This window comes from Diorhabda sublineata, chromosome 9 (assembly GCF_026230105.1).
Source record: "Diorhabda sublineata isolate icDioSubl1.1 chromosome 9, icDioSubl1.1, whole genome shotgun sequence".
NCBI classification, from domain to species: Eukaryota; Metazoa; Arthropoda; class Insecta; order Coleoptera; family Chrysomelidae; genus Diorhabda; species Diorhabda sublineata.
In genome coordinates, this window is record NC_079482.1 from 19259948 (window position 1) to 19286143 (window position 26196).

General features: G+C 31.4%; 1 protein-coding gene and 1 long non-coding RNA gene across 9 annotated transcripts in view; one reads left to right on the plus strand and one right to left on the minus strand.

Moving 5' to 3' along the window:
- Positions 1 to 15720, plus strand: part of LOC130448676 (uncharacterized) — a 167577-nt gene extending 151857 nt beyond the window's left edge. Inside the window, exons 2-3 of the long non-coding RNA XR_008910363.1 lie at positions 6268 to 6498; positions 15583 to 15720. This is a non-coding gene — a long non-coding RNA (uncharacterized LOC130448676). The remainder of the gene's footprint in view (positions 1 to 6267; positions 6499 to 15582) is intronic.
- The window catches only part of LOC130448672 (WD repeat-containing protein 47), a 152880-nt gene continuing 137618 nt past the window's right edge, over positions 10935 to 26196 (minus strand). For all 8 annotated transcript variants that reach the window (XM_056786139.1, XM_056786145.1, XM_056786143.1 and 5 more), the window contains 5 exons: positions 20295 to 20506; positions 19326 to 19666; positions 18668 to 18816; positions 17977 to 18187; positions 10935 to 16417 (listed from right to left, as the gene is read on the minus strand). In XM_056786139.1, coding sequence (XP_056642117.1) covers positions 16272 to 16417; positions 17977 to 18187; positions 18668 to 18816; positions 19326 to 19666; positions 20295 to 20506 — 1059 coding nt within the window. In that variant the 3' untranslated portion in view covers positions 10935 to 16271. The remainder of the gene's footprint in view (positions 16418 to 17976; positions 18188 to 18667; positions 18817 to 19325; positions 19667 to 20294; positions 20507 to 26196) is intronic.

A 26196-nucleotide genomic window follows, 5' to 3' on the forward strand; every position in this document is an offset into this window, starting at 1 on the left:
TATAAGCAACATTCAGTAAATTATTAATATAAAAAGAAGCTTGTTGAAATATATTAGTACGAAATCGTTTGATAAAATATCCTTCACACAGATCACTATTAAGACGTTATTTCTTCAAACCAAAGTGTTTTTATCTCTGGAGGTCAGAGCCTGAACTACTAAAATGACAACTTTTATAAAATATTGGTAAATTTGAATTTTATTGACGGGGGTAATTCAAATTATTTGTTAATTCAAACTAATAAATTTTAAAATTTATGTTTTTGGTTATAGTATTTGATGAAGCTGTATATTTTTGAGATACAGTATAGCAAAAAAGAAATTTTGTGAACTATTATGGAAAAACATCATTGAGAGAATGTATGTGATGTTGTCAGGAGACAAATATTAAAGTTATTGTAGGAGCACTTATTTCCTTTCTCAAATGAGTTGTAGATAATTCAGGTTTTAATAGTAATATGATAATCCTTTTATCATAATAATAACTTGAACAACAAGTGTTGATATGAACTCACAAATTACACGAAATTACCTCACTGTATAGTAAAATGTAATCACACAATGAAATAATAAATAAGGTAACTTATTTTATGCTAAATTCCAGTCTTATTATATTTTCAATATTTGGATGTAAGTCCAAAAAAGCACAAAATGAGCCTGGCATCTTGCAGTTGGTTCTGCAAAACTTCTCAATATTGTGAAATAACTTGCCCTATATCTTACCTTTAATGCAAAGGCTATGAAAATCAGATCGTTCATATTGAAAGAATAATCTGGTCAAAAAATAACATATTGGTATGTCAATGTCAATCGCAATGTATATGTGTATATAGTACTTGAAAATTACAGTGTAGGCATAGTTCACTATCGGCCAATTACAATACTAGCCAACAATATTTTAAACAGATATATATATATATATATATATATATATATATATATATAAATTTATATAAACAATAAAATATTATTATTATTATGAATGCAAAGTTTATACGACAAGAAATTCAACTAACTCAGCTTAAGGTACATTTCTAATGCGATTCGCGGGTGAAGTACGAAGTGGAACGCACTTAGACGTAAAATTGCGCCTTTGCACAAATTTTTTGTTTTTGAGGTTTTGTTTCAATGAACTTACTTTGAATTTAATATTGATACAAAAATAAACGCCGAAATTATTTGAAATCATAATGCAAAATATAATAATTCGATCTAGTGCGCATATGTTATGCACGGCAAGAAATGCAAAATCTTGGAGCTTGCACCTCTTTGGATTATGTCAAAAAAGCTAAGCGTTTGTTGTAACTTGTGACGCCACATATTTGGATTGTGTGGGGTCGATGCAGACCGTCCTTTCTCTTGTGGAAGAGTTCTTGATGCATAGAAATATCAAATTATCCCTTAATCTCATAAATTATCCAGTTTTGGTTCGAATTCGTTTATTTGATGTTTACTTATGCTGGTACGTCTAGGACTCCGAAAGTTAATTACAAAAAATTGATTCAATCTTAGGTCATCTGTGTAAAAGGACTATAAAATATGCGGCTTGTTATCGTTCAGATAGATACTCTAATAATTGATCGATAAATTTTATTTTGAGCAGTAATGTTTGTTTTCCTTCAAGATTCTAGTTTGTAGAAGGTACTAAAGCCGGTGCTGAAATAGTGGGTTGCTCATGTAATAGTATTGTTTATATTGTATTCCGATAAGGTCATGTTTATGTTTTTTCTCTTATCAATAAAATTTAGCTGGATAATGGAACGTTCTAAACTATAATAGTGGCGAATTGTTTGTTAGTATTATTTGACAAAAATGTATAACAGATAAAAGTTAATTGAAATTTTTAGTTATCTTTTCGATAAATACTTTTAATGTCTATGAAAACGCAGTATGTATGCTACGCTCAAAGACCGAAAACAGCCACAACACGTTCTGTGCACCTTGCGATAGCCACAACGCGTTGTGGCTGTTCTGATATAGCGCCAGAACCCGAATGAAATTATTTTAGATTTAGACGTCAGCTCACGTAATATAATGCTGCTTATTAATAATCATTTGGTAACAAAGTAGTGCAACACTCATTATTTGATTAAATGTTTATTGACAACGTTTTTATATATGTTTTATATTCATATAGTCAATAGTTAATATAACTAACCTAACCTAACCTAACTGCGTCAAACAAAAGTTCAATGCAATTCAAAATACCACAGGAATTCCTCATGCAAAAACAAATAGGTGGATATGCAGCGAAGATTGATTTTACTGATATACTTTTTTACATTGAATCGACTGTTAATAATTTACACTAATTAACGTACTCGTACATGTGTGTAAACTATTTGCGGAGTCGTGATTCTATATTGTTGGAGACAAAGTAATTTCGGTTCTTCAGTATAAAATAAAGCAAATAATAGTTTTTATCAATTATATATTTTCTATTTTGCTCAAAAACCTTGTGCCATCTTTCTTTCAACTTAATGATTCTGCGCTAATAATATTTCTGGTCAGCAAAAAATTGAACCAGGTGCGATTGAAGGTCATCGTCATTTGTGACAGTTTGACCATTCAAAGAATTCTGCAAACTTCGAAATAAATGGTAATCAGATGGTACCAGATCAGGGCTGTATGGAGGATGTGTCATCACTTCCCAACCAAACTCCAATAGTTTCTCACGAGTTGCTAAAGATGTCTCAGACCTTGAATTATCATTGTGGAACACTTAACCTTTCCGATTTGACAATTTTTCTTTCATCGCTTCATCCAGTTTCATTAATTGTTGACAGTAAACATCAAAATTTATCGTGTGGTTCCTTGAAAGCAGCTTGTGTTTTTCAGCTTTCGATGTGGCTTGTGCTGGTACATCGTGTTTGTTCCACGATCGTTTTGGAACTATGTTACTGTACTGGACCCATTTTTCATCACCATTGAATATTCTTTTCAAGAAATGATCGGTTTCATTAGGTTTAAGGTGCGCATATCGCAAATGTTGGTATTTTGCGTTAAACAAATTTCTTTCAATTCGTGAGGTACCCAAATATCAAGCTTCCTATGTTACGTCAATGTGATCAATTCACGGTAAAGTCAGCACTAACATAAGTTATTGAAAAAATAAAGCATGGTTATTGTGAAAAGCGAAAGTATTTAGTTGACAACATTATACATAAAAATAAATATACAAATGAAGAATGAATAATCTTGAACGTGTTCGGGGTAATTTCGAATTTTTTGATTCTTTGTACCTTTTTTAGAGGTTTGAAATCGAAAATGAAGTTTGTAAATAAAATTTTCAGACACAACATTGAAAAAAATATAGAAATAGGCCAAAAAACGGTAGTGAAAACAGCTCTTAACAAAATAAAGTGATTTCTCTGACATTTCATATTTTTTGTTCAAGGAATCGTTCTAATTTAATTGCTAGTTGAAAAGTGACGTGTCTATCTACTTCCTCAAAAAAACTAACTTTTGTATGCAAATGTGTAATTTATTATTATACACTCATTTCTTTTAAAATACTAAACCGACGTAGACTAACATCTACAAACCTAAAAAAAAGTATATTACACTACAAGTGCCTCAAGTTTCGTCGCTGATGCCCGAAACGCATAACCGAGGTTTCAAATTTTAGCCCGTGAGAAGTACACGCGCCAAAAGTTGAAAAACTTTCGTTCCCGCTATTATCAGAAAATTTACATAAATTTCGAGCGAATAAAATGAAATGAGTGAAACTGAATGAAACCAAAATCCGTCTAATAAGGGCTCCATCTTTAACTATGTTGGGATATAAATATATGGAATAGAGAAACTAATTAGGAAAATTTTTGACTTATCCTCTTCGGTTTTAAAACCTTAACATCTTGTTGTACTGTCAATATTATGGAGTGTAGAGAAGGAGGAAGGTCTCTGGGTTAAAAAATGTGAAATATATCAAGTTCTTAATAAAAAATAAAAATCTAATAAGATATTAAGGATTGCACAGCTTTTCACATGAATATAATCAAACGTTAGTCACAACTTTGATAATTTCTTATACAGTAAGTGTTTAACTTCAGATCTCAATCCCATAGTACAATCAGCGCCACGTATTATCCCTACAGAATTCAGACCATATTTTAAACGTACCGCCCATAAGAGATGTTCCTCCTTCTCTACACTCCATAGTCAATATAATCCAATCTGTAGAATTTAATAATATAATATACGTAATAACGATCTGACCTAGCTCTACAATCTTTCTAGCAAATCACTATTTAATCAAATTTATTACTTGAATTGGTTGAGTTAACTTGAAATATAAATAATAGATAATGAGATATCGAATAAGAGACCGAATCGATGAATTGGTCATTTTTACACCAAGCAAGGTCTAATAGAGACCATTAGACCGATTCATATGAAAATAATAAGGCAAAATAATGAATAATCATATCAACGAGATAGTTGAACTGAAACATAGAATACTTCATTTTTTGGGACGCATTATGTAGATTCAGATTCAACTATATGTTCAAATGCTTATGGGTATGAATTTAGTATTATTATTCGTCCTCCTGAAACTTTTTTTATATTTTAAAGAAAATTTCTGAATTTTTGGGGGTGACTCGTCGGAGCACTGTATATAACAGACAGATCCGAATTGTTCGAGATTATACGAAACACGCAGGTGATTTTGAAAGTGGTTTGAAAACGAATAGATGATTCCTGACGTGTATACATTCATATCACATTCTATTTAACTTATATTGTTTGTTGGCTTAGATGTATTAACATGGTGGAACACTAAACCTTTCCGATTTGACAATTCCGGCCGTTTTTTTTTTGATTGCTTCATCCACTTTCATCAATTGTTGACGGTGAACATCAGAATTGATCATTTGGTTCCTTGGAAGCAGCTCAAACAATACAACACCTTTGTAATCTCACCAAACTGACGGCATGAGCTTTTTTTGTTGCTTTTCAGCTTTCGATGTGGTTTTTGCTAGTTCGTCGTGTTTGCTCCATGATCGTTTTCGAACTATGTAACTATACAGAACCCATTTTTCATCACCTGTAATGATTATTTTCAAGAAAGGGTCGGTTTCATTTAATTTAAGGTGCATATCGCAAATGTTGTAATTTTTTGTGTAGAATGATTATTCGTCCTCCTGAAATTTTGATATTTTTTTATATATTTCAAACAAAATTTATGAATTTTTGGGGGAAACTGAGGTTACGTCGGATCACTGTGTATAACAGAAAGATTCGAACTGATCGACATTATACGAAACAAACAAGTGGTTTGGAAACGAATAGATGATTGTGTATCAATTTTCACCACACTCTATTTAACTTACATGTAATTTTCTAATCAGATTTTCACAAAATTTTAATTGTTCTGGGTTTACTAATAGATGACAAGACATGATTCAATAATTTGAAATTTGAAAAATATATAATAATATGGCGTGAATTAATTAAGTGAAATAGAATGTTTGCATTTTTGTCATGAATGAACTCAACTTAACAAATTTCATAATCATTTTTTTGGACATATAAAAACATATAAAAAGATCTAAGAAGTGTAAAGTGTAAAGTTGTGGAAATAATTTATATGATCCTTTTGCCAAATACGGCTCCAACTATAAAACAACATCGATACCTGAAAGGTACAATTGGGCGTACAATCCCATTGCTGGTATATAGATCGTAACTTAATAGGGATGTAAATGAAAAAGTCTATTTTCCTTAAATAAATCTGTATATTCTCGCTCTATTCTTATTCTTATAAGAAAAATTAAGTGAAAGCACAATTTATGAAAAAAACAACACTTTATTTGAAATGCTTATGAAAATAAAATTTTTGGTACAATTAATTATTAAATAGTAGATGGTGATTTTATAAAACTATATTGTGAACGTATAGTTACAAAAATTTGAAGAAATGTAAGTACTATAGAAACTATTACTTCGTAATAATTATGTTATATTTGAAAAAATAGTTAAAGAGTTAATAATGAACTTAATATCATAAAGTGACAATAAATTTTCACTTTTCTCAATAACGTAGTTTTCAACGATTCAACGAATTATTATATAACCAACTTTCCTTTACATTTTCGTATCTACATATTCACAATAAACTTTTTCACCGTCTTCATTAATGTTCATTATTTAAATCATTTTTAAAGACCAATTGTACTAAGATTTACTCAAGAATTTGATATTTTAGTTTTTAACGAATTTTAAAAGAAGTGTGTATTTAAAAAAAAGTTTAATTCTATGTTGTAGGAACGGAAGCCTACTTTTTGATATATATATATTTATATATATATATATATATATATATATATATATATATATATATATATATATATATAGGTAAACAAGTATTACCTGAAGATTGCGTGTAATTAATTATCATACACACGTTTCTATTGGACTTGATGCAATTATTGGTGGTTTCTACTGCGCATTCACCCATTCTTTTAACGATGGCAAGAGGACCTAATTTGGAGGAAGGTGAGAAATTCATATGAAAAAATTCATAATTTTTCTGTCGACAACTACTTCAATATACTTATTAGGCTGCAGTTGATTAAAAATCAAAATCGAATTTACATTGCAAATTATTGTTATATAAATATTGACAGTTGAGAATTAATTGTTAACTAATAAAAAATAAACTAACAGTTGTTGTCATAAATATAAATTGATATATTTGCATATGTGTTTTTGAATATTCTTACGACGGTGATATAATAATACCTGTTTGTAGGATGAAAAATTTCTATATACGCCTACCGATCTTCGAAGAATATAATTCAATGCAAATATTTCTTTTTCAATTGAATTAATTTCGAAACTTGAGCATGCGTTCAAATAATGATGATATTGATATATTTCTCACAATCTTTACTGGAATAGACTTTGATGATTAAGATAGAGTGTTAATGAGTTCGTAGATTGGATGGAAAAGAGCTGTAGTTTTTACATGACGTAACATCAACCACTAATATAATAATAGAAAAGCGAGAAGGAGACTTTTTATATAATATACAGGTTTTGTAGAAAAAAATATTCTATTTTTCAATGCTTTCTCTTTTGAACAGTGGACAATATTTCTTACTTCTACTAGATGATTTTTAAAATTGCATCAAACCTTCCTCCGACCTATTTCTTCTGGCAATAAGAAATAGTTACTTGTGATTGATCCCGGAGAATATGACGGACGCTTCAATAATGGGGTTTTTTGTACGTGCAGCCTCATATTCGTATTATCTTCGAACAAAAGGAACTTTTTCCTCTGCTAAATGAGATCGATTGATTCTAAAAATCTCATTATGTAGTTTGGAAGGTAATCTTCTTTGTCGCCGATTCACTTCGAGAAATCCACTGTTTTGGCTACAGTTCATTTTCTGCTATTTTGTGGTGGTTACATGTTTTCTAAAGTTCTATATTACTACGATTGGCAATGGAAATTACAGGAATTTACTTCTGTATACTAGAGGAAAATACTTCTTCCATGCAGTATTTGATTCTCCAAAGAGTGTTGGAGGAAAGAAAATAATCAAGTATTATTTTTAACGAGTTGAAAAGCGCAAATAATCAGACTCTCTCCTAAAAACTCTTGCTAATCATCAAAGGGAGGATTGATTCTTCGTTAAGTGACGAAGTTAAATGAAATGTTAGAAATTTTACGGAATATTTTTAAGAGTTTATAAAGGTGGTTGTTTAACAAAACATAATTTCATTCTTTTAATATTTTTTATGTAATATCAAAAAACATTAAAGAAATTTTTTAAATAGATGATGCATTGAAAGCGTATTTTATACATACAGCTAAGGCATGACTGTCCTTCCGAATCAAAACCAGATATTTTGCTGTTGTTCCGTTAAAGCCAGTACCACACGATGCGTCCAATGCTTCCAACATTGGATGCTGGTATGATTGGATGCATCGTGTGGTCGTAGCAAACATGTCATTCAACGAATGTTCTGCTTCCAACATTGGCATTGGAACGTTGACCATGGAAAGTTGGAACCAACAATTGTACGAGTATGGTCCCAAAAGTACCTGGCCTGACCTGACGGCTTGAAAAACACCACTGATACATTATACATCATAAGTTTCAAGTTTGAAGACGCCACGTTATTTAGTATTTGTTTGACAGATATCAATAGTGAACCCTTTCAGTAAATTTGTAAACATGGAAAAAATTGGTTATCGTTATATGATTCAATACTTTTATTTGAAAGGCATCAGTCCAACCAATATAAAAACTGAGCTAGATTTTACTCTGGATGAGACTGCTCATTTGTTTTCAACAGTAAAATTTTGGATAACAGAGTTTGAACGAGGCCGTACGACCTGCGAAGACCAGCATTGCCAAGGTCGACCAAATGAGGTGATGACTCGAGAAATATTGAAGAAAATCCACAAAGCGGTACTGAATGATCATCAACTGAAAGTGTACTACCTAACAGACATATTAGGCATTTCGAAAAGTGCTGTACTTATCATATCAACTGAACATTTGGACTTAAGAAAGCTGTGGGTAAGATGGGTGTCGCGTATGTTCACAAAGGAACAAAAACAGCATCGTGAAGATGTTTGTTTGGCTATATTTCACATAAAGAAAGCCGAATTATTGCGCTGTTTTATAAGCATGGTTGAAACTTGGATCCATCACTTCGCACCCTAAACAAAAGAACCGGCTTCAAAGAAGGCAAAGACCATTCCATCTGCAGGTAAAGCGTCGGTTTTTTGGCGATACGCGAGGGATAATTTTAACAATCTTGAAAAAGGAAAAACTATCAACGGTGAGTATTATGCGAACTTATTGCAACGTTTGAGCGAAGAATTAAAGCAAAAATGGCCTCATTTGGCTAAGAATAAAGTGTTGTTTCATCAAGACAATGCATCAGCTCACACATCCGTTACTAATGTCCAAAAATGAACTGAAGTTCGAATTATTATCTCATGCACCCTATTCGCCAGATTTAGCCACCTCGGCTTATTTTCTGTTCCCTGACTTGAAAAAATGGCGCGGTGATCAAAGATTTTCCAGCAAGAAGAGATGATGTCGACAATTAACGGCTATTTTGAGGAGCTTGACGATTCTTATTATAAAAAGGTTATCGAACTAATTGAACATCACTGGTAAAAATGTATAGAGCTAAAAGGAGATTGCGTTGAAACATTAATATGTTTTTTTCTAAAATTTTTGTTTTCTGTGTTGGACCAGGTACCTACTTCTGGAACCATACTCGTAACTATACATATTTAATGTCCTCTTGCGTGTGAATGCTACGTCTTTTTTATGAAAAACCAATGTTGCCAGTATCATTCAGTTAATTTTAAAGGAATTTATATCTGTTGCATGCTGTTCATCTCTTTTTTGCCACCTTTTCATTTCTATAGGTAAGTTCAGGTAAGGTTCCAGCGTTCGTCCAATGTTAAGCCAATGTTGGAAGATAAATGTTGGCGCAAACGTTGAACGCATCGTGTAGTACCAGCTTAAGCAATATAAAAATATGATGCGTTGTTTTGTAACTCATCTAAGGAATAACGGACTAAGGAACGAGTCAAACTCTTTTACTTTATATAGAAATATTCCCTTCAGTTTATCCTAAGAAAATCATATTTTTGTATCTATTCCTAGGGGTGCGGATAAAAGTTTTCAGGAGGTACAAAGATTCTTTAATTACAATATTATTTTTATCCTGTAAGGATTCTAATTTTCAAGCAAGTGACTTTTATGTTTTCTTCATTTTATCCGAACGTGCAAATTAATTAATGATAATTTAAAGGTAGTACAAATGAAAACTAAGTGAATCATGTTTGCTTTTTTTTATTCAATCTAGATGTTCTACCGCACATGCGCAGAATGTACGACCATTAGAGCAGCTGATGAATTTTCAATAAGTTTTTTCTCTATAAATATTGATCAAAAAAAAATTGAAATAAAATTTTTATATAAACTGTCCAAAACTATTTTTTTCTCAAACCATGCAAGTACCCTATTCCTTGCAATGTCAAAGTAACTAACAATATTTTTTCCTGCGACTGATTTTCTGCTAGGTACTTCACTCATGAATATCAATATTAAAAGAAAAAGCTTCCACATAGAAAATCATGAATAAATTAAAGATGTTATACAATAATCCTCTAATTATCATGTTACCCGAATGTCATTTGATTGTTGTTAAATCAGAAGTAATTAGATTTCCTTTAGAACTTCAGCTTAACAAAAGCTAACACCAAACCGATAAAGTTGTTATTGTGAGATGTTGCAAGTTGATCAACTTAGCTTCAACAGCATTTGTTTTTGATTAAGTTATCCTGCATTGCATTGTATGTTGCCTTGCTCCATGTCAAGCGGCCTTTATGAAGCTCATTCCCTTTTCTAATACTTTTCAAAGGGCTGCTCTGACGGAAGGGTATCACAAGAACTTTAACCTTTTCAGTATTTCATGTGAGGAGCCGACTGTGACCTATACTCACCACTCACCTCCGGTGCTGAGTATTTCTACAACTCTCTGTATCGTCAAATTTTTGTTACGTTTAGGCTTTCATTCAAACAATCATTATGTCTACTGACATTTCACATTGTAAATCATTTTATTTAGATTCAATTCGGTCCAATTAATTATAAACGTTCTAAATTTCATAGAGTATTAAAACCAATTGCAACTTTTATAAAGAATTCTAAAACTACTATTAAAGAAATTGTAAAGAAATCTATTAGAATTAGGGGTTGTTCGCATCATGCAACATTGGTATAGGCCTACCAAAGAGGGGTCTAGCACGCTCGGAAAGCCTCTCTGGCTCGACTATAAGAGAGCGTTTCAATGTAAAAGTTAAACCACTATCTGAGAATAATCGTATTTTAAATTAAAGATATTTTTGTTGTATCTTCATATATTAAGAAAATTGAGAAAAATAAAAACACGAATTTGTTATAATGTATTATTTTATTATTAAAAAATTTCTGTAACCATTAAATTATAATATAACATACAGTAGATCTTTTTTCTTCAAATAACATGTAAAGCAAAAACATTGAATACAATAGTAATTTTAGTTTCGTTTACAAAAAGCTAAAAACGTTAAAAAATATATACAGTTACTGCATAAAATATGTGTATGCTAAATATTATGTATAAAGTATGATTGTTAACTTTGAAACTCCCCGAATAATAAGATTAAAATCGCTTTTTAGTGTAAAATGCATTATACTTTAATTTGAATGTGATTGAATTCAAATGTTGTAACGCACTGGAGTTTTTAATCATATGATGAATGATGGTACTCTCATGATAATCAAAAACGACACCAAACTGGTGGTCGCGCTTCTGACAGGTCACTGCCCCCGTCAAACATCACTTTAAGACGCATAGCAGAGGACAACTGCATATTCTGGTAACACTAGAACATCTGCTCTGAAAATGTCCTGCCTATTTTACAGAAAGGCTTGAGAACATGAAGGGGTAGTACTAACACCTTGGGAAGTGAGACACAAAAATCTCAGAAAAATAGCCTCCTTTCCTAACAGTCTACGTATTTAGTCAGTAGAACAATCAGTACACAATACAATATTTTCTAGGTATATGCGCAGATTGTCCAAAGAATCTACAAATGACTGATTTGACACAAATTAATAAACAACAGAAAGTTTTTAACTTCATTAAAATTATGATGATTTTATAAACTCCACTTTTCAACTTGTCTCCTCATTTTATAGCCGATCTAATTTTCTCGACACAATAAAAAAAGTTCTGGAATATTCTATATCTGCATATTTATTTAGACAAAGGGAAAGAAGAATAAACTAATGAACCCAACAACAGATCTAAACGAATTGCACTATTATTTGAATATATTGCTACTCCTCTGAATAATAATTTCAACTTGGAAGAATGTAAGCTTAAAAATTTTTTATTACATTTTTACAAGGTAGATATTATTTTCATACCATTAACTGCACAAATTTCTACTTCCTACACCTAAAATCAATTTTCTTGTTTGATTTATCCTCACAATTTGTTATTCAGTACTTACAACTTCTTTTATGATACTTTTAAAGTTCTATTTCAAGAAATAACTTTTTATTGATTAACAAACAAGTGCTCGATATATGTGAATTGAATTGCAGATATAAAAATGATTTTGATCGGAGAGTTCCAATCTCCACTATCATACTGAATTATAGCAAAATAATGGTTAACACTAACAAATAAGTCCGCTCTTATTCAAATACCCTATATAAACATATTACACATAGTTTGTCTATTTTTTTTTTCTAAAAAATGTCAAAAATATTCGAGTAACATTCAACTAGGTTTTGGTTACTATATAATGCAAATGAGTAATTATTCAAATGTCAATCGTTTATTTAATATTTATTTAATTTAATATCAATATCAAAATAATTCGATAGTTTTTTCTTTAAAATGTGTAAATTGCACGTTTAATTAAGCTCGGTTTGCAGGAAAATTAATCAAATTTAAACATAAGTACAGTTACTTTTTGAAGTGCACTATAATAGTTTAAAAAAACCACCAACAAAAAATATTAAAATAACATTTTTGAAATGTTCCAACTAATATTCAACTACCAATAATTTCTTCAAAAAAATCTGCCACTAATATTGCTCATGTTTCTGCCATCAATTTAAATATATATGATCGAATTTCATTAGTATACCGGAAATAATACTAGAATTGTATAATTAAAAAACACTAAAGTATAGCTGGCTGTCAAAAGTTTTTAATACTGTGATTTAAAAAATATATATATGTCGTAGGCACAAGGCAAATTCAGGCATTTGTTAAAAGTCCGAGACATTTGACAAAAAACCGGCAAAACTTGATCCCGAGAACTTTGTTACGTTATGATTAGATAGTTTTAGGCAATTTGATAACTCCTTGTATAACATGTGTGGAAATCAACGTATCTCAGTTTGCCTGATGATATTGAGGCATTTTACAATTTGCCGGATATGAGTTAGTCAAAATCGCACGTTAACGGTAACATAACCTCGTTAGGTATGTATTAGAGAAAAATTAACAATAATAGCAATGATATTATGCATGTAAAAACCATACGGTTCACTTAGAAGTAGTTCAATAAACAATAGCAACAATTTTACACCGAAAGTAGGAGAAACGATCCAATCAAAAAACCTTGGTCTGCTGCTAGAGTTAATTCTTTGAGAACATTTGACGATTGAGACTTTCAGACTCGATTGAGACTTTCAGACTCGTTATCTGAATTTGAGAAGCAGGCGTTGGTTTTTGTAGTACCCCAGCCAGTTGGCGTTGATCGAAAATAATTGCCTCGTTTGTTTTTGACATTTTACAGTTGTAAAATAAAGTTACACTTATAATTATTTTATCCCTGTTTTTTTTGATAGGCTCTTTAAGATGTCTGAATTAAAAAATTCATTTTATGACAGTTTCAATGAAGTAGAATTAAAGCTATATGGTAACAGCGATTACAGTAAATTAGAGAATGAAAATGATGAAAACGACGATGAATTGGAAAGTGATACTGACGATAATACGTCGAAAACGCGTGCAGTTTTTATCGAGCGATAGTGAATTTCCTATCGAACAATTGTAAGAACAATGGATTTGGGACGAAGTAGAAAATCTTGCTGATATAAAACAATTTCAAGAAATAGCTGGAATAAATGTTTTGTGCCTGCGAAAATTAAGTGATAATCCTACACCATTGAAAGTGCTAGACCAGATTCTTACTGAAAGTTCTGGAAAATGATAGTAGAAGTTGAAAGAAGTTGCAAATAAACGAAATCTAAAGTGGTTTCCATTAACTGCGGATAAAATGAAATTATATATTGCATTATGTATTCTTATGTCGCAAGTAAATAAATACTCCAATTTTTACAGCCACTATGCAACGAAATAGGTTTTTTGATATCACAAGACTCCTTCACTTTACATACAACGAAAATGAAATAATACATTCGAGAATCTTTTTACTTCAGAGAGCATAGTATCACTAGATGATTCTCTTATGAAGTTCAAAGCACAATTGAGTTGTATTCAGTTCAATCCATCGAAAAGAGCGCGATTTGGAATAAAAATCTATAAACGATGTGGTCAAAGCTTTTGTTTCACTTTTAAGGGAATTAATCATATGTCCTAATCTTTCTAAAGATTTTAATGTTCAGAGTCATATCGACCTGATGGATTTTCAATCTGCCCCTGTTGGAAATTATAAATGGTTTCTCAAATATTATAAATACCACGCTGCGCCCTTACAGACAAAACGCGCTTCGGTAATAACGTTAGAATTGGTAAACATTTTACATTTTAGTCAAAGTTTGTTACACACTTGCGTATTTGTTTGGTTTTAGAAATGTTTATTTATGTATTTCTTTTGAAATAAAGCTGTGGTTTGTAAGTCTATTTCTTATTTCTAATTGTGACTAGGAAATAACATGAAATTGTAAAATGGCTCAAAATAATCAGGCAACATGAAATACGTTGTCTCCCACACATGTTATGCCGGCATTTTGTCAAATTACCTACAATTATTTAGTTATAACGCAAGAAAACTCTCAGGATCACGTTTTACCAGTTTTTTGTACAAAACCTAGACTATTTATCAAATGCCTAAATTTGCATTGTACTTATGTCATATAAACATGTTAATAACACAGATATAAAAAGGAAAATAACCTCAGAATATCTGGTGTACTGGTACTTGGATGTCAACTAATTCTTCTCGATTTTGATATTGGAAACCAGATGGTATATGGTAAACTTAGCATGGACGTCATTCACGGAAGTTTTCTTATAACTTTAGATCAAACGAATCAAAAAGCAACACACAAGCAACAACATTAATGAATGTGATGAGTTTCTAGGTGTTGTAAATGAGTTCACTGCCAATGTTATTATACAAAATTATTTCTGAAAAACTCAATAGAAGGCAATTTTTTGAGGAAAAACAAGAGACAATGTGGATATTTGGTTAAAATAATTTTAGAAAACGAAAGTAAAGAATCTAACTTGTTCAAACGGCTGTTTTGTCCAATACTTCTTCGTCTACATGGTGATTAATAAATTCTGTAAAATTTAAAATTATAATTTTAACTGATTGCTAAAACAAACACAAATATTACTTAACTGAAGAAAAGGAAAATGTGATAAATATTTGTTCAAAGTTCCCGAGGAAATAAAAAGTTATTGAAAGTGTGTATGACGGAAAAAACAGAATAATAAAAATTCAGCATTTTCAAATTTAATTAGCTGAGAGAGTTTCGTAAATGAAATTACAAAATAACTAAATGAAACGTATTATAGTATAAATTTAGGTAATTAAGAGCAATATCAAAAATTCCTACTATAAAAATATGTAATGTTTCACTTTCAGTCAACGTTTGGAAAAAATTATCTACAAAAAAAAACAAAAGAAATTGATTTTATGAATAAAATAAATGGAAAAGGTATTAATGAAGTGGAATCTCATTCCAGTACATCAAATGAATATTTTGAACCAACAATTTTTTTCATAATTTAAATATTAGTGTCAAGTATTGATTGTTTTCAGTGACCAACTTCTTTCTGTTTCAGGAAGCAGAAACTGATGGAGAATATGAATCATTTCACCTAGTTATAGAATGTCTTTCTATTGAATTGGGCATGTCAACAGCTTCCGGATTTTTTCATTTACGTTAATTCATTGTCAATCAATTCTTAGCCTCAATTCATTCTTCTGTGGTTTATTGTACCAGTCTAACTATGCTTCTTTTGTATTATTTGCAAATAAAAAATAAATAAATATCATTTTCTTCGTGATGAAAATAATTGAAGGGGTCGTCAGTCAATGTATTCAAGAAACTAGTAATATCATGAACTATAGTCGAGTACGTTTTTCCCATTGAAGTTAGCAAAGCCAAAGAATTACAGCTATGAATTATTTTATTCAAAAAATTTCTCTCCAAGTTTTATAAAAATATTAATGATTTTGTCTTAATATAAGTATGTATTAATTTTCAATGTTATTAAAATAAAATGTATCAATAGAGGACTGTCATTTGAAAATATATGTTTGATCATATCTATTCACAAGTAGTTTCTTGGGCTTTGTCATATTCACTCTCCTATAACAAAAAATAACATAACGGATAACCATTTATTATAAAAAAAGACAAGAATATTGCCATTCCGAAAATATTACATTAATGTGCAACAGTGCAATTATTTAAATGAGTATTTGTTAATTCAGACTTTCAATATTAACAAATTAAGTATAGTTAATTTTAAACGGGTGGCAAAGCCCATAATGTCGACGTTTTATCAGCTGATGTAGACAAAAATGAAAATTCTGCAGGATGCCATCGTCCGGATATAACCTTGTCTTGGTGTTGTGCAACGACGACGCTCGGTAATGGTAAGGTAAGGTCCCCTGTAAACAAATAAACTATTAAATATATACAAGCGAAATATTCATCCAAATGACCTACAATAGTACTAATTAGGGGTAATTAACAGACACAACAAGTGATAAATCTACTCAAGCGGTTACCCAATTGCGACAAAGCCAGGTTCAGTGAGCAGTGACCAGTGTACTGAGCATGAGTCAGTCTGCAGTTTCAGAGTTTACCATCGTTCCCAAAGGACTTGTAACTTCAATCGAAAACGCGGTTCCAGACGAAAAAGCACATCCGACCGATTCGTTGTCAGCACATCGCTGAGAAGTCGGTTCCTCATTGTTGTTAAAGTCCAACAAAAGCTCAGAGAAAAGCGAGAAGTAGCTGGATAGCTATAACAAGACTTAGTGCAGCTAACCTTGAGGCAAAAAAGCAGCTACAGGCCCCAAATTAAGTGCAGCTCATCCTACGAATAGCCAGAGAACACATTAATTGGATTGACGAACAATGGGGCTCTGTTCTCTTCACAGACGAAAACAAGAGAATGTCTGCATGGTAGCGATGGAGGAGGACGAGTCTTCAGAAGACTTGGAGAAAGATTCGCTCAGTGTTGCATAAAAGAAAACGTGGCTTTTGGAGGAGGTTCCTGGGTGGCTTGGGCGGATATTTCCATGGAAGCAAAAATTAAGTTGGTTTTTACTGGAACTGGCGGTGGAAAGGGGGGATTACCGACGAACCGATACATAGAAGAAATTTAGGAGATCACGTCATTTCCTAAGCATCGGCAAAAACTTCATCCTACTGCAGGATAATGCCCGTCCTCTTACTGCAGGTTCCATACGGCAGAATGTGGAAATTCTTCAATGTAAGAAAATTTATTTGATAAATAGTCTAGACTTTTTAAATTTAACTTGGTCAAAAGTATTTTTTCTAAGTGAAAAATTAATTTATTAAGTTGAATCTGGAAAAAAACGTCTTTTCTACGTTGAACTTGGTAAAAAGACGAGTTTTTTAATATTAATTTGTTTTCTCAGAGTTTAATTTGATAAAAAAATTGTATTTCTCAGTTAAATTTGATCAAACAATGGGTTCTGGTAGTTCACTTTGGTCTAAAACTAAAATTGGCTTTACGGGTGTTAATTTGTAAAAATCTCAGTTCAATTTTGTCAAATCATTTTTTTATACCAGTTTATCAAAAACTGTATTTTTTCATTTTGGTTCAAAATTGGTTAAAACTGAAAGCATTTTAATTAAAGTCGATCAAAAAATAGCTTTTATAACATTAATTTGATCAAACACAAGGTTTCTAAGATTAATTATGAAATTCTTCGTTTTTATCTATGTAGAGATGTGTTTAGTCCATATTCCCGAATTCCTTTTTTGCTCTGCTGGACTTTAAAATATACATTTGAAAGATTTCACCAACCAACTTTGAATTAATACTAGCACTTGTGGTGTGCAATGTTGGAATAATAAATTTCCATTACATATAACTGGTTCTACTTTTTTATTCTTAATGTTTCTGAACGCTTCTTAAAATTTGCTCTCTGTGGTTCACCTATTAAGAATTTTTTTACAATAATGTCATGCATACCTTGAAGATCTGTTAGTACCAATTTATTATCATAACCAGCAGATAGGAGGTAATATGCTGATGGTGAGAATCTAATTGATCTGACATCAGCAGAATGTGGTTTGAAACATTGTACATTCCTTCCACCTCGAATGTCGTAAAGTACACAAGAGCTATCTTCATGTCCGGATACAAGAAGTCTTCCAGACGGATCCACGCATAATGTAGACACCTATATGAAGACAAAATAGTTTTATTAAGTGAAAAATATTGTAACGAAATCAGATAACTTGATTAATTGAGGGGTTTTTTACTTTTTGCTATAACTTGATTTTTGCTTATGCGTTTTCTCATTAATAAAATATTTTGGGAGTGTTTTTTAGTTCCGAAGATTTTATGTCTTAGTTTTGATTATAGAAGCACCACGGAAAATGAAAGAAGCTAACAGATGAGATTTAGAAAAAAAATAAAAATTTGTATACTAGAAAGTTACGATTCTTAAATTTTGCAAAATCCTTGTTATCTGTTAATTGTATAATGAAGCTATTTTCGAAGAAGATTTTCTTAATTGAGAAATTTTTATATTCTTGTTTACACATTTGTAAATTTTTATTATGTTATTTTAACATGATTATACTTTAGCTAAAATTCTATTTAAAAGAAGGAGCAGCTGGATTATATTAAAATTATTTTATAATTTTGTCATACTTACCGGAGAACCCTGTCGACTTCCCGGCACGGTAATTGGAGTTACGACATTAACACAACCTCTAGTTCTCAAATCCCAAAAACGGACAGTCTTGTCATGGGATCCACTGACGAACATAGCACCACCCCAAGTATACAGGGACAAAATGTGACCTGTAAAAAGAGTCAAATATATTTTTTTACGAATTTACTTAAATGTGTCTCGTATCTGTCTTGATAGAATTTCACAATCGATATTAAACCAACTTTCAATTCAATTATTGACTTGAGCTTTCACACTTTTTCTAAATTCTGATGATAATACATGGATTGAATCAGACATTCATAAAATAGTTGATCATTTTAGCGCTGATTAATTGAGCTACATGTATTGAAGACAGTAAAAGTGTGATTTTAAAAAAAAATTGAACCATATTTTCAGTCCATTAAATAAACTATATAATTTTATTTGAGTTTATTGCAAATTATTATTCAAGAAATTTAAGCTTATCCGGTACAACTTATGGCTATAGTCTAGGAGAACGTCTTCCAGAAGTTTGAATGCTCCATTATCAATAAGTGAAAAGAGTAAACTCCATCCGACCAACAACAAGATCCTAGTTATTTAATATTTCAATAGTATAATAGTCTTTCTAATTTATATAATGAAATTATTTGTTTACCTGTGTGACCGCTAAGAGCTTGGAAGGGTGTACCAGTAGCACAATCAGTAACATATATTTTACAATCTCCAGCACCGCCACTAATAAGTAGACTTGATTTGTTGGACTGATCTTCGAGGAAGCACAAATCTCTAATAGTACCATCGTGCATAGTCAGTTCTATTTCATCACCCTCCAAGTTACTTGTTTCTGAATTGAATCGCATTAATTTGACAGTTTTGTCGTTAGAACCAGTAGCCATTAAGTCACCTACGGGAGACCATGCCAAACAATAAATGGAACCTTTATGGTGTTTCGTCCTTTTGAACAGCACCGTTGGTTGGTAAGTTTCATGATCTTCCCTGAAAGTAAAACTTAATTATTCACATTGCACACTATACAGTAAACAGACAATAAATTGGAACGGTTTATCTTGAAAAATAATTATTAGGTAATGATCTGGGTTTTATTAGTGACGGAGCATTAATAAAAATATATTTGAAACTGCTTGAGATTATCAACAACATTTATGTTAACTACTAAAAGGATTGTAAGATCATTAAAGAGAAGAAGAGACGTATTGGGCATTCGAAGATGTATTTAAATAAACTCAACGTTTGGAAATTTTTTAAAGAATGCAAACGGTGAAAATTTTTTTCTTTCCCTCAACATTTCTGTATGTCAGGTTACCATAAGAACCAGTTATCACTCGTTGAGACACATGGGTTACTGTACTGATTATAATATAATAGGATGTCAGTATTCTCACAAACTTTTAGTTTATATATCAATCCGAAGACCTGGGGCACATCCATAAGTACATTGAAGTAAACTTCTTCTTCTTCTAGGGCACAACTTATAACTTTGGTGATGTCAAATCCACAAAGAAAAGTAGAACATGTTTTTCCCTAAGAAATAGTATTTAAGGCTGCTAAAGATTGTGAATGGTGTGAAAATATTAATATTTATTAATACGTATGATTTACCAACCTCAGATCTGAAAGTTTAGGATGAGCACATATTCTAAGCGTCTTTGAATTTGATCCCACTGCGTAAAGTTGTCCTCCAGGATGAAATTCAGCACATCTAACAGCTTGAACATCTTCTAAAGTTGTAACCGCCACAAATTTCGGTCTCTGATTATCTATACTATTGTCCAAATCTTGTCTTGGCGATCCACGAGACGGTGTATGAGGTAGAGGCTGAAAAAAATTCATAAAACGTCAAATAAGTATTAAAATTGATAAGTAATGGCCTTGAATCAAGGATGAAATAGCAATAATTACGGTTTGCTGTGTTTTTTTCTCTTTAAGTGTTACTTTTGTGATTATCTGAAGAGTGTTTAGAAATGAGGTGGTAAGGAACAATTGTGACTGTTTACTGAAAAGGTAGATAATAAGAAAGGAACAATTGAGACAAAAATTTAGAATGAAGTATAAGTTTACAAAAAATATATAAATTCGTTTTTATGTAAACAGTTCAAACGAAATGAATGAATAAATAAAACAAGCACAACATAATGTTATGATTAAATATCAAATAACCTCAATTAATAAACATTTAATTTGTTTAAAAAAAATTAATTGACAAATATACATAGTTAATATGTTTTAAATTCTTTTGTATCGTACTTGATATTTTAAATCATTCGCCCAATGTAACATTGCCACATCTCTTTATTTGTAGATCACAAGAAATGGATTAAAAACAAAATAACTAAATTTTTTTTTTCATAATTGAAGGGAAATCGCTTGTCAGATATTTTTTATTGATATATAATTATTATTTTCTACGTTCGTTATAATATTCACGTTTTTTTTTATTCATTTGCATTCATAAAGAATGTAATTTCTGAATCGGTCAAAAAGCGTGAAAAAAGTACCGTAGCGGTCTATTTTTCAACGCTTTTGCGTTAAAAAAAGTACCGTAACGTGTCATTTTTTAACGTAATTATAAAATTGTTTTATCAAATAAGTGGGCTGTTAACGCTTTCTTTAATATGTCAATTCGTTTCTCCGATAAACTGTCACACTGTGTCTAATTAGTATTATTATTATAGATGACGGGTGAAAAAGAAAGTGAAGGTGAAGATAGTGAAGAAAGTTTAAACTGCACACCAGAAGATGTTGTTGAATCTGCAACTGCAGCGACTATGAATCTTCTCCCTAAGAAATCTAGGGAATAGTATTTAAAGGAATATAATTCTTTTATGGAGTGGCGTACTAAAAGAGGCATAAAAGCTTCAAAGAAAGAGTCTTCAACACTTTGGTCGACTTATTCAAAACTGAAAGGCACCCTAATGGTAAATAACGATGTAGGCATCATTAAATACTCGATACTCATTGCATATTTTAAAAATAAATCAGTTGGCTATATACCCAAAAAATCTAAAATATTTGCCCAAGAAGTTTCTTTTGCAAGCTCCAGATGATCATTATGTCATGCATTAGGTTTGACAGCAAAAAATTTAATGTAAGCTTAGATATTATTTGCAACATCTTTAAGGTTGCTTCAATATTCGGACTCGCAAGAGCTCTGAGGAGGGAGGAATTATGTAAAATGAAGTGTAACGATATTAATGATACCGGAAATGTTTCAATTATCACAGTACCTGATACAAAAACTCATGTTCAACGTCGATTTAATGTTATTGGTGAAATATCTGACAATAGATTAAACTTGGTAAACATTTATTAAAAATATAGCCATTCAGCCACCTGCATAAAGCCTCGGAGAATGTACCATAAGTAACCAACTTATATATAATCTAATGATTTGTTATTGTGAAACTTTCTATATTTTCCTTGTTTTTGACTCGTTAATGATAATAATCATTTGTTTATTAAAATTGCTGAATAGACTGAAATTATGTCAGAATCTTTACCGTAAACACATTGCGTTATACACACGGACAATAAGCTCCGAAAATATTTGGGTGATTGCAGTATTGTTTTCATATTTTATTGTGATATAAAATAGTGTTTCATTGTTTTCGGTTTTAACTTTGTTTTCTGTCAATATTGTAGTCTTGATTTACAAATATGTCTAGCACATTAACGGCTGGCGAACGAGTGGAATTAAGTGGTTTATTTGTCTCTTCCCAAGGCAAAAATTAAGATAATCGTATGATAATCATCAAAGAGAATTGACAGCTAAAAGTGGATCTTTTGTATTGTATTGTTGATATAATACATAGATAGACAGGCCATTAAGACAATATTTCTTTAGGAATTAGTTAAATACACACTCACTGTGTGGAGATTAAATTCAATAGCTTGTAAATAATCATTTACGAGGATATATTGAAAAATTGTTAGCCTACTATAGAACCAAACAAAATTTCAATGTCAAAATATTTTATTACTCAACATATTCTCTTCTTAATTGGATACATTTATTACAGCGAACCTCCAACGTCTCTAGACATTTCAAAAAAAATGTTTCTTCTTGCTCTGCAAACTAGACCTCCACAGCTTTTATTGCCTTCTCGTTGGAAGAAAATTTACGACCTTTTAAACTTTTTTGCAGCTGAGGAAAGAAATGATAGTCGGAAGGAGCTAAATCTGGTGAATAAGGGGGGTATTCAAACCCTAATCACGAATTTTTTGCATGGCAACAGGAGATTTGTGTCTAGGGGCGTTGTCCTGCAAAAACAAAACACCTTTGGATAGCTTTCCGCGTCTTTTCTCTTCAATTTTTTTCCGTAGAGTGGTCAGTAATGTCGAATAGTAATCTCCAGTTATTGTTGTACCCTTATCCAAAAAATGAATCATGATTACTCCATGGCAATCCCAAAAAACTGAAGCAAGAACTTTTCCAGCATATTTTTGGACACGAAACTTCTTAGGTCTTGGAGAACCAGAATGTCGCCATTCCATCGATTGTTGGTTTGTTTCTGGATCGTAGAAATGTACTCAAGTCTCATCAATAGTAACAATTCGGTTTAAGAATTCTACATCGTTTTCAAATCGAGCACAGATCGAACGCGATGCTTCTACCCTTGCACGCTTTTGTTCAACAATCAAACATTTGGGGATCCATTTTGTAGCAATTTTTCTCATATCCAAATTGACGTTTTAGTCCAATTTCGACGGTCAGATAATATCATGTCATGAACTGCATCGATATTGTCGAGAAACTGGCGTTCCCGATCGGTCATCATCTTCAATAGAAAATTTATCTCTTTTGAAGCTTGCAGTCCAAGTTTTCACGGTCGCATACGAAGGACATTGATCACCAAGGGTATTAAGCATATCTTCGTAAATCTGCTTACTTCTTAACCCTTTTAAATACTGGTACTTGATGATGGCTCGATACTCCAATTTTTCGATTTTCACAATTTCGGTGGACATCTTTTTTCTTTTAATTTATTACGTAACTTTGGTTTATTTTTTTGACGTCAAACTTTACACTGACACTTCTAATAAGTTATTGTTCGTTGCTATGGTAACGCAATATTTTGTCTAGGCTAACTAAATATCAATACATCCTCGTATACGTGATGCGTTCCATAAGTTCTTGGCCTCATATAGTAAATAGAGTGCGATCGCAAAAATCTTTATGCACGCTTCAGTTACAAGTTCAATAAGCTTTACACAAATTTTCAATTTGCTGCTCCGTTCCATTCTATTATAGTAAAGCTCGAAGGACCACTCAGTCAGGTTGTTTTGAATTGACTTTCGTGATGTTATAAAATTTTTGATAAAAGATGGATTAATACAAACATAAATAAAAAACAGAATGGAGGCTATTTACAGTGACTTGTGTGCATCATTTCCAACAATTGAAAATTGGTCTATTGTTCCGATGGGGATGAGAATGATAGAAGATGACCTACATGCGGGAGGTCCTGTGACGGCGACTACTCCAGAAGACGATACATTGAGTAGAGAAATTGTTCTTAGTGACCGGCGCCTTAGAACAAAAGAAATTGTAGCACAGACCGGAATTTCCGATAAAAATGATATGAGAATATGAGAAAAATTAGTGACGGGTGGTGGCTTCTAATTCTTAGCACAGTATAAAAGCAGGTCGAGTAAAATGTGAGCGATTTTTAGAGCTTTGCCGCAAAGACAAAGAAAGTGTAATAATATCGGGTGATGAAACTATTGTCTTTTACCATGATCTGATATCCAAAAGAGATTCAATGAAGGAGCATCGAAAAGGAGATGTCGGGCCAAAAAAAGCGAAGACCTCGAAAAACAACAAAAAAGTGATGATTACAATGATGAAGGGATTGCGATAGTAATCGTTTGATTGACGTTAAGGAATCAATTACAACCGTTAACGCGGCAAATTAATCTGACTTAATAAGGTAGTTCCATCAAAAAATTATCGAAAAAAGGCGCGGAAAAATCAGCCAAGGTGTGCGCTAGCTTCATGACAATGCTCCAGCAGACACTGCTTCTCTTCCCAAGGCTACTATATGCGAATGTGGCATCACAGAGATTGATTACCCACTGTATAGTCCTGATCTAGCCCAGTCCGACTATTTTTTGTTCGCAAAGCTGAAGACCGAGTGATAGAGAGAATATATTGAAAATAATCACAATATTTTTTTATTTATGACCCTTATGTTAGATTAAGAACTGATGAAGAACTGCACTATGTATTTAATAAGTATAATATAAAATATATATACAGGGTGATTCTATATTCGACCGACAACGGTCTACCACAGAGAGATCTCAATAAATGATTTATTCGGATATAGGAATACAAACTCTTACAGGGCCTAGTTGCGGAGAATTTTAAATCAAAAATTTGCCATATATCAAGAAAGCCTTTAAATTTTTTTTTCAAATTTGGTGACCAATACGCTCTTTAATAAAGTAATATTTTGACATGAACAAACTTTGGAAAAATTTAACCAGTGGCGCGCTGTCAGGGTTAGTTGTCGCTTTTATCCCCTTATTTTTATTAAACTGGATTAAATTCTTTTTTTAACTTAAAAAACGTTAAAAAACTAATAACCTTTGATGGAGCTGAAATGAACGGTATTGTAGAAATTTGCCTTTAAACAAAAGTCTGCAAGCACGTAAGTAATTTACAAATTAATTCATTATTCATTTCATTTCGAATGATTGAGCGTAAGTAGTTAACACCCTGTATATTATAATGCTGTATGTCATATATAATTCTTTTAATAAAAATCAACTAATTGATCTCCTTCCAATGACTGTCATTCACCAACGTTGAATCCATTACTGGAAGTGAATCGGGAAAAAAATTTTTCGTTGGATATGGCGTAGGATGTGAAAATATTTAGAGAAAAAAGATGCTGACTTTCATCATAAATTGATGACCGGAATTTTTAAAAATTGTAAAGAAACGGAAATTGGTGTGGTATTTTTTTTTACCGTAGATTTAAGCGATAAATTCCCGCCATAATGGATTATTAATTTGTATAGGATCAGTTGTAATATTAATCACAATTGAATATTTCTATTCTAGTAGAACTAATTAATTCAATTAATTAAAATCCAGGAAAAGGAAGTGAAAGTGAAAGAATTTAAATTATACATATCAAAATTCCGATTATTTTTTATTTAAATTTATTACCAATAAGAGAAATGAATATTTATATAACTGCGAATTAGATAAAATTAATTAAAGTGTGTCGGATGTGGTATATGGTAGATGTATCCAGTAAGAAAGTTTTTATTAAAATATAACAGCTCATGATTTCATTACAGTTATTTCCTCAGTATCATCTGGCTTTACCAATTTTACAGAAGTAGTTGTAGAAAAAGAACGTAATTTAATCTAATATCTAATCCAGTTATAATTACTATATAAAATTTACGAGTCAAATTAACTTTTGTAATTCAAAGCAGATTCAAAATAGAATTGAATTTTTATTTGAAAATAATACTCATAACTATTTTGACAA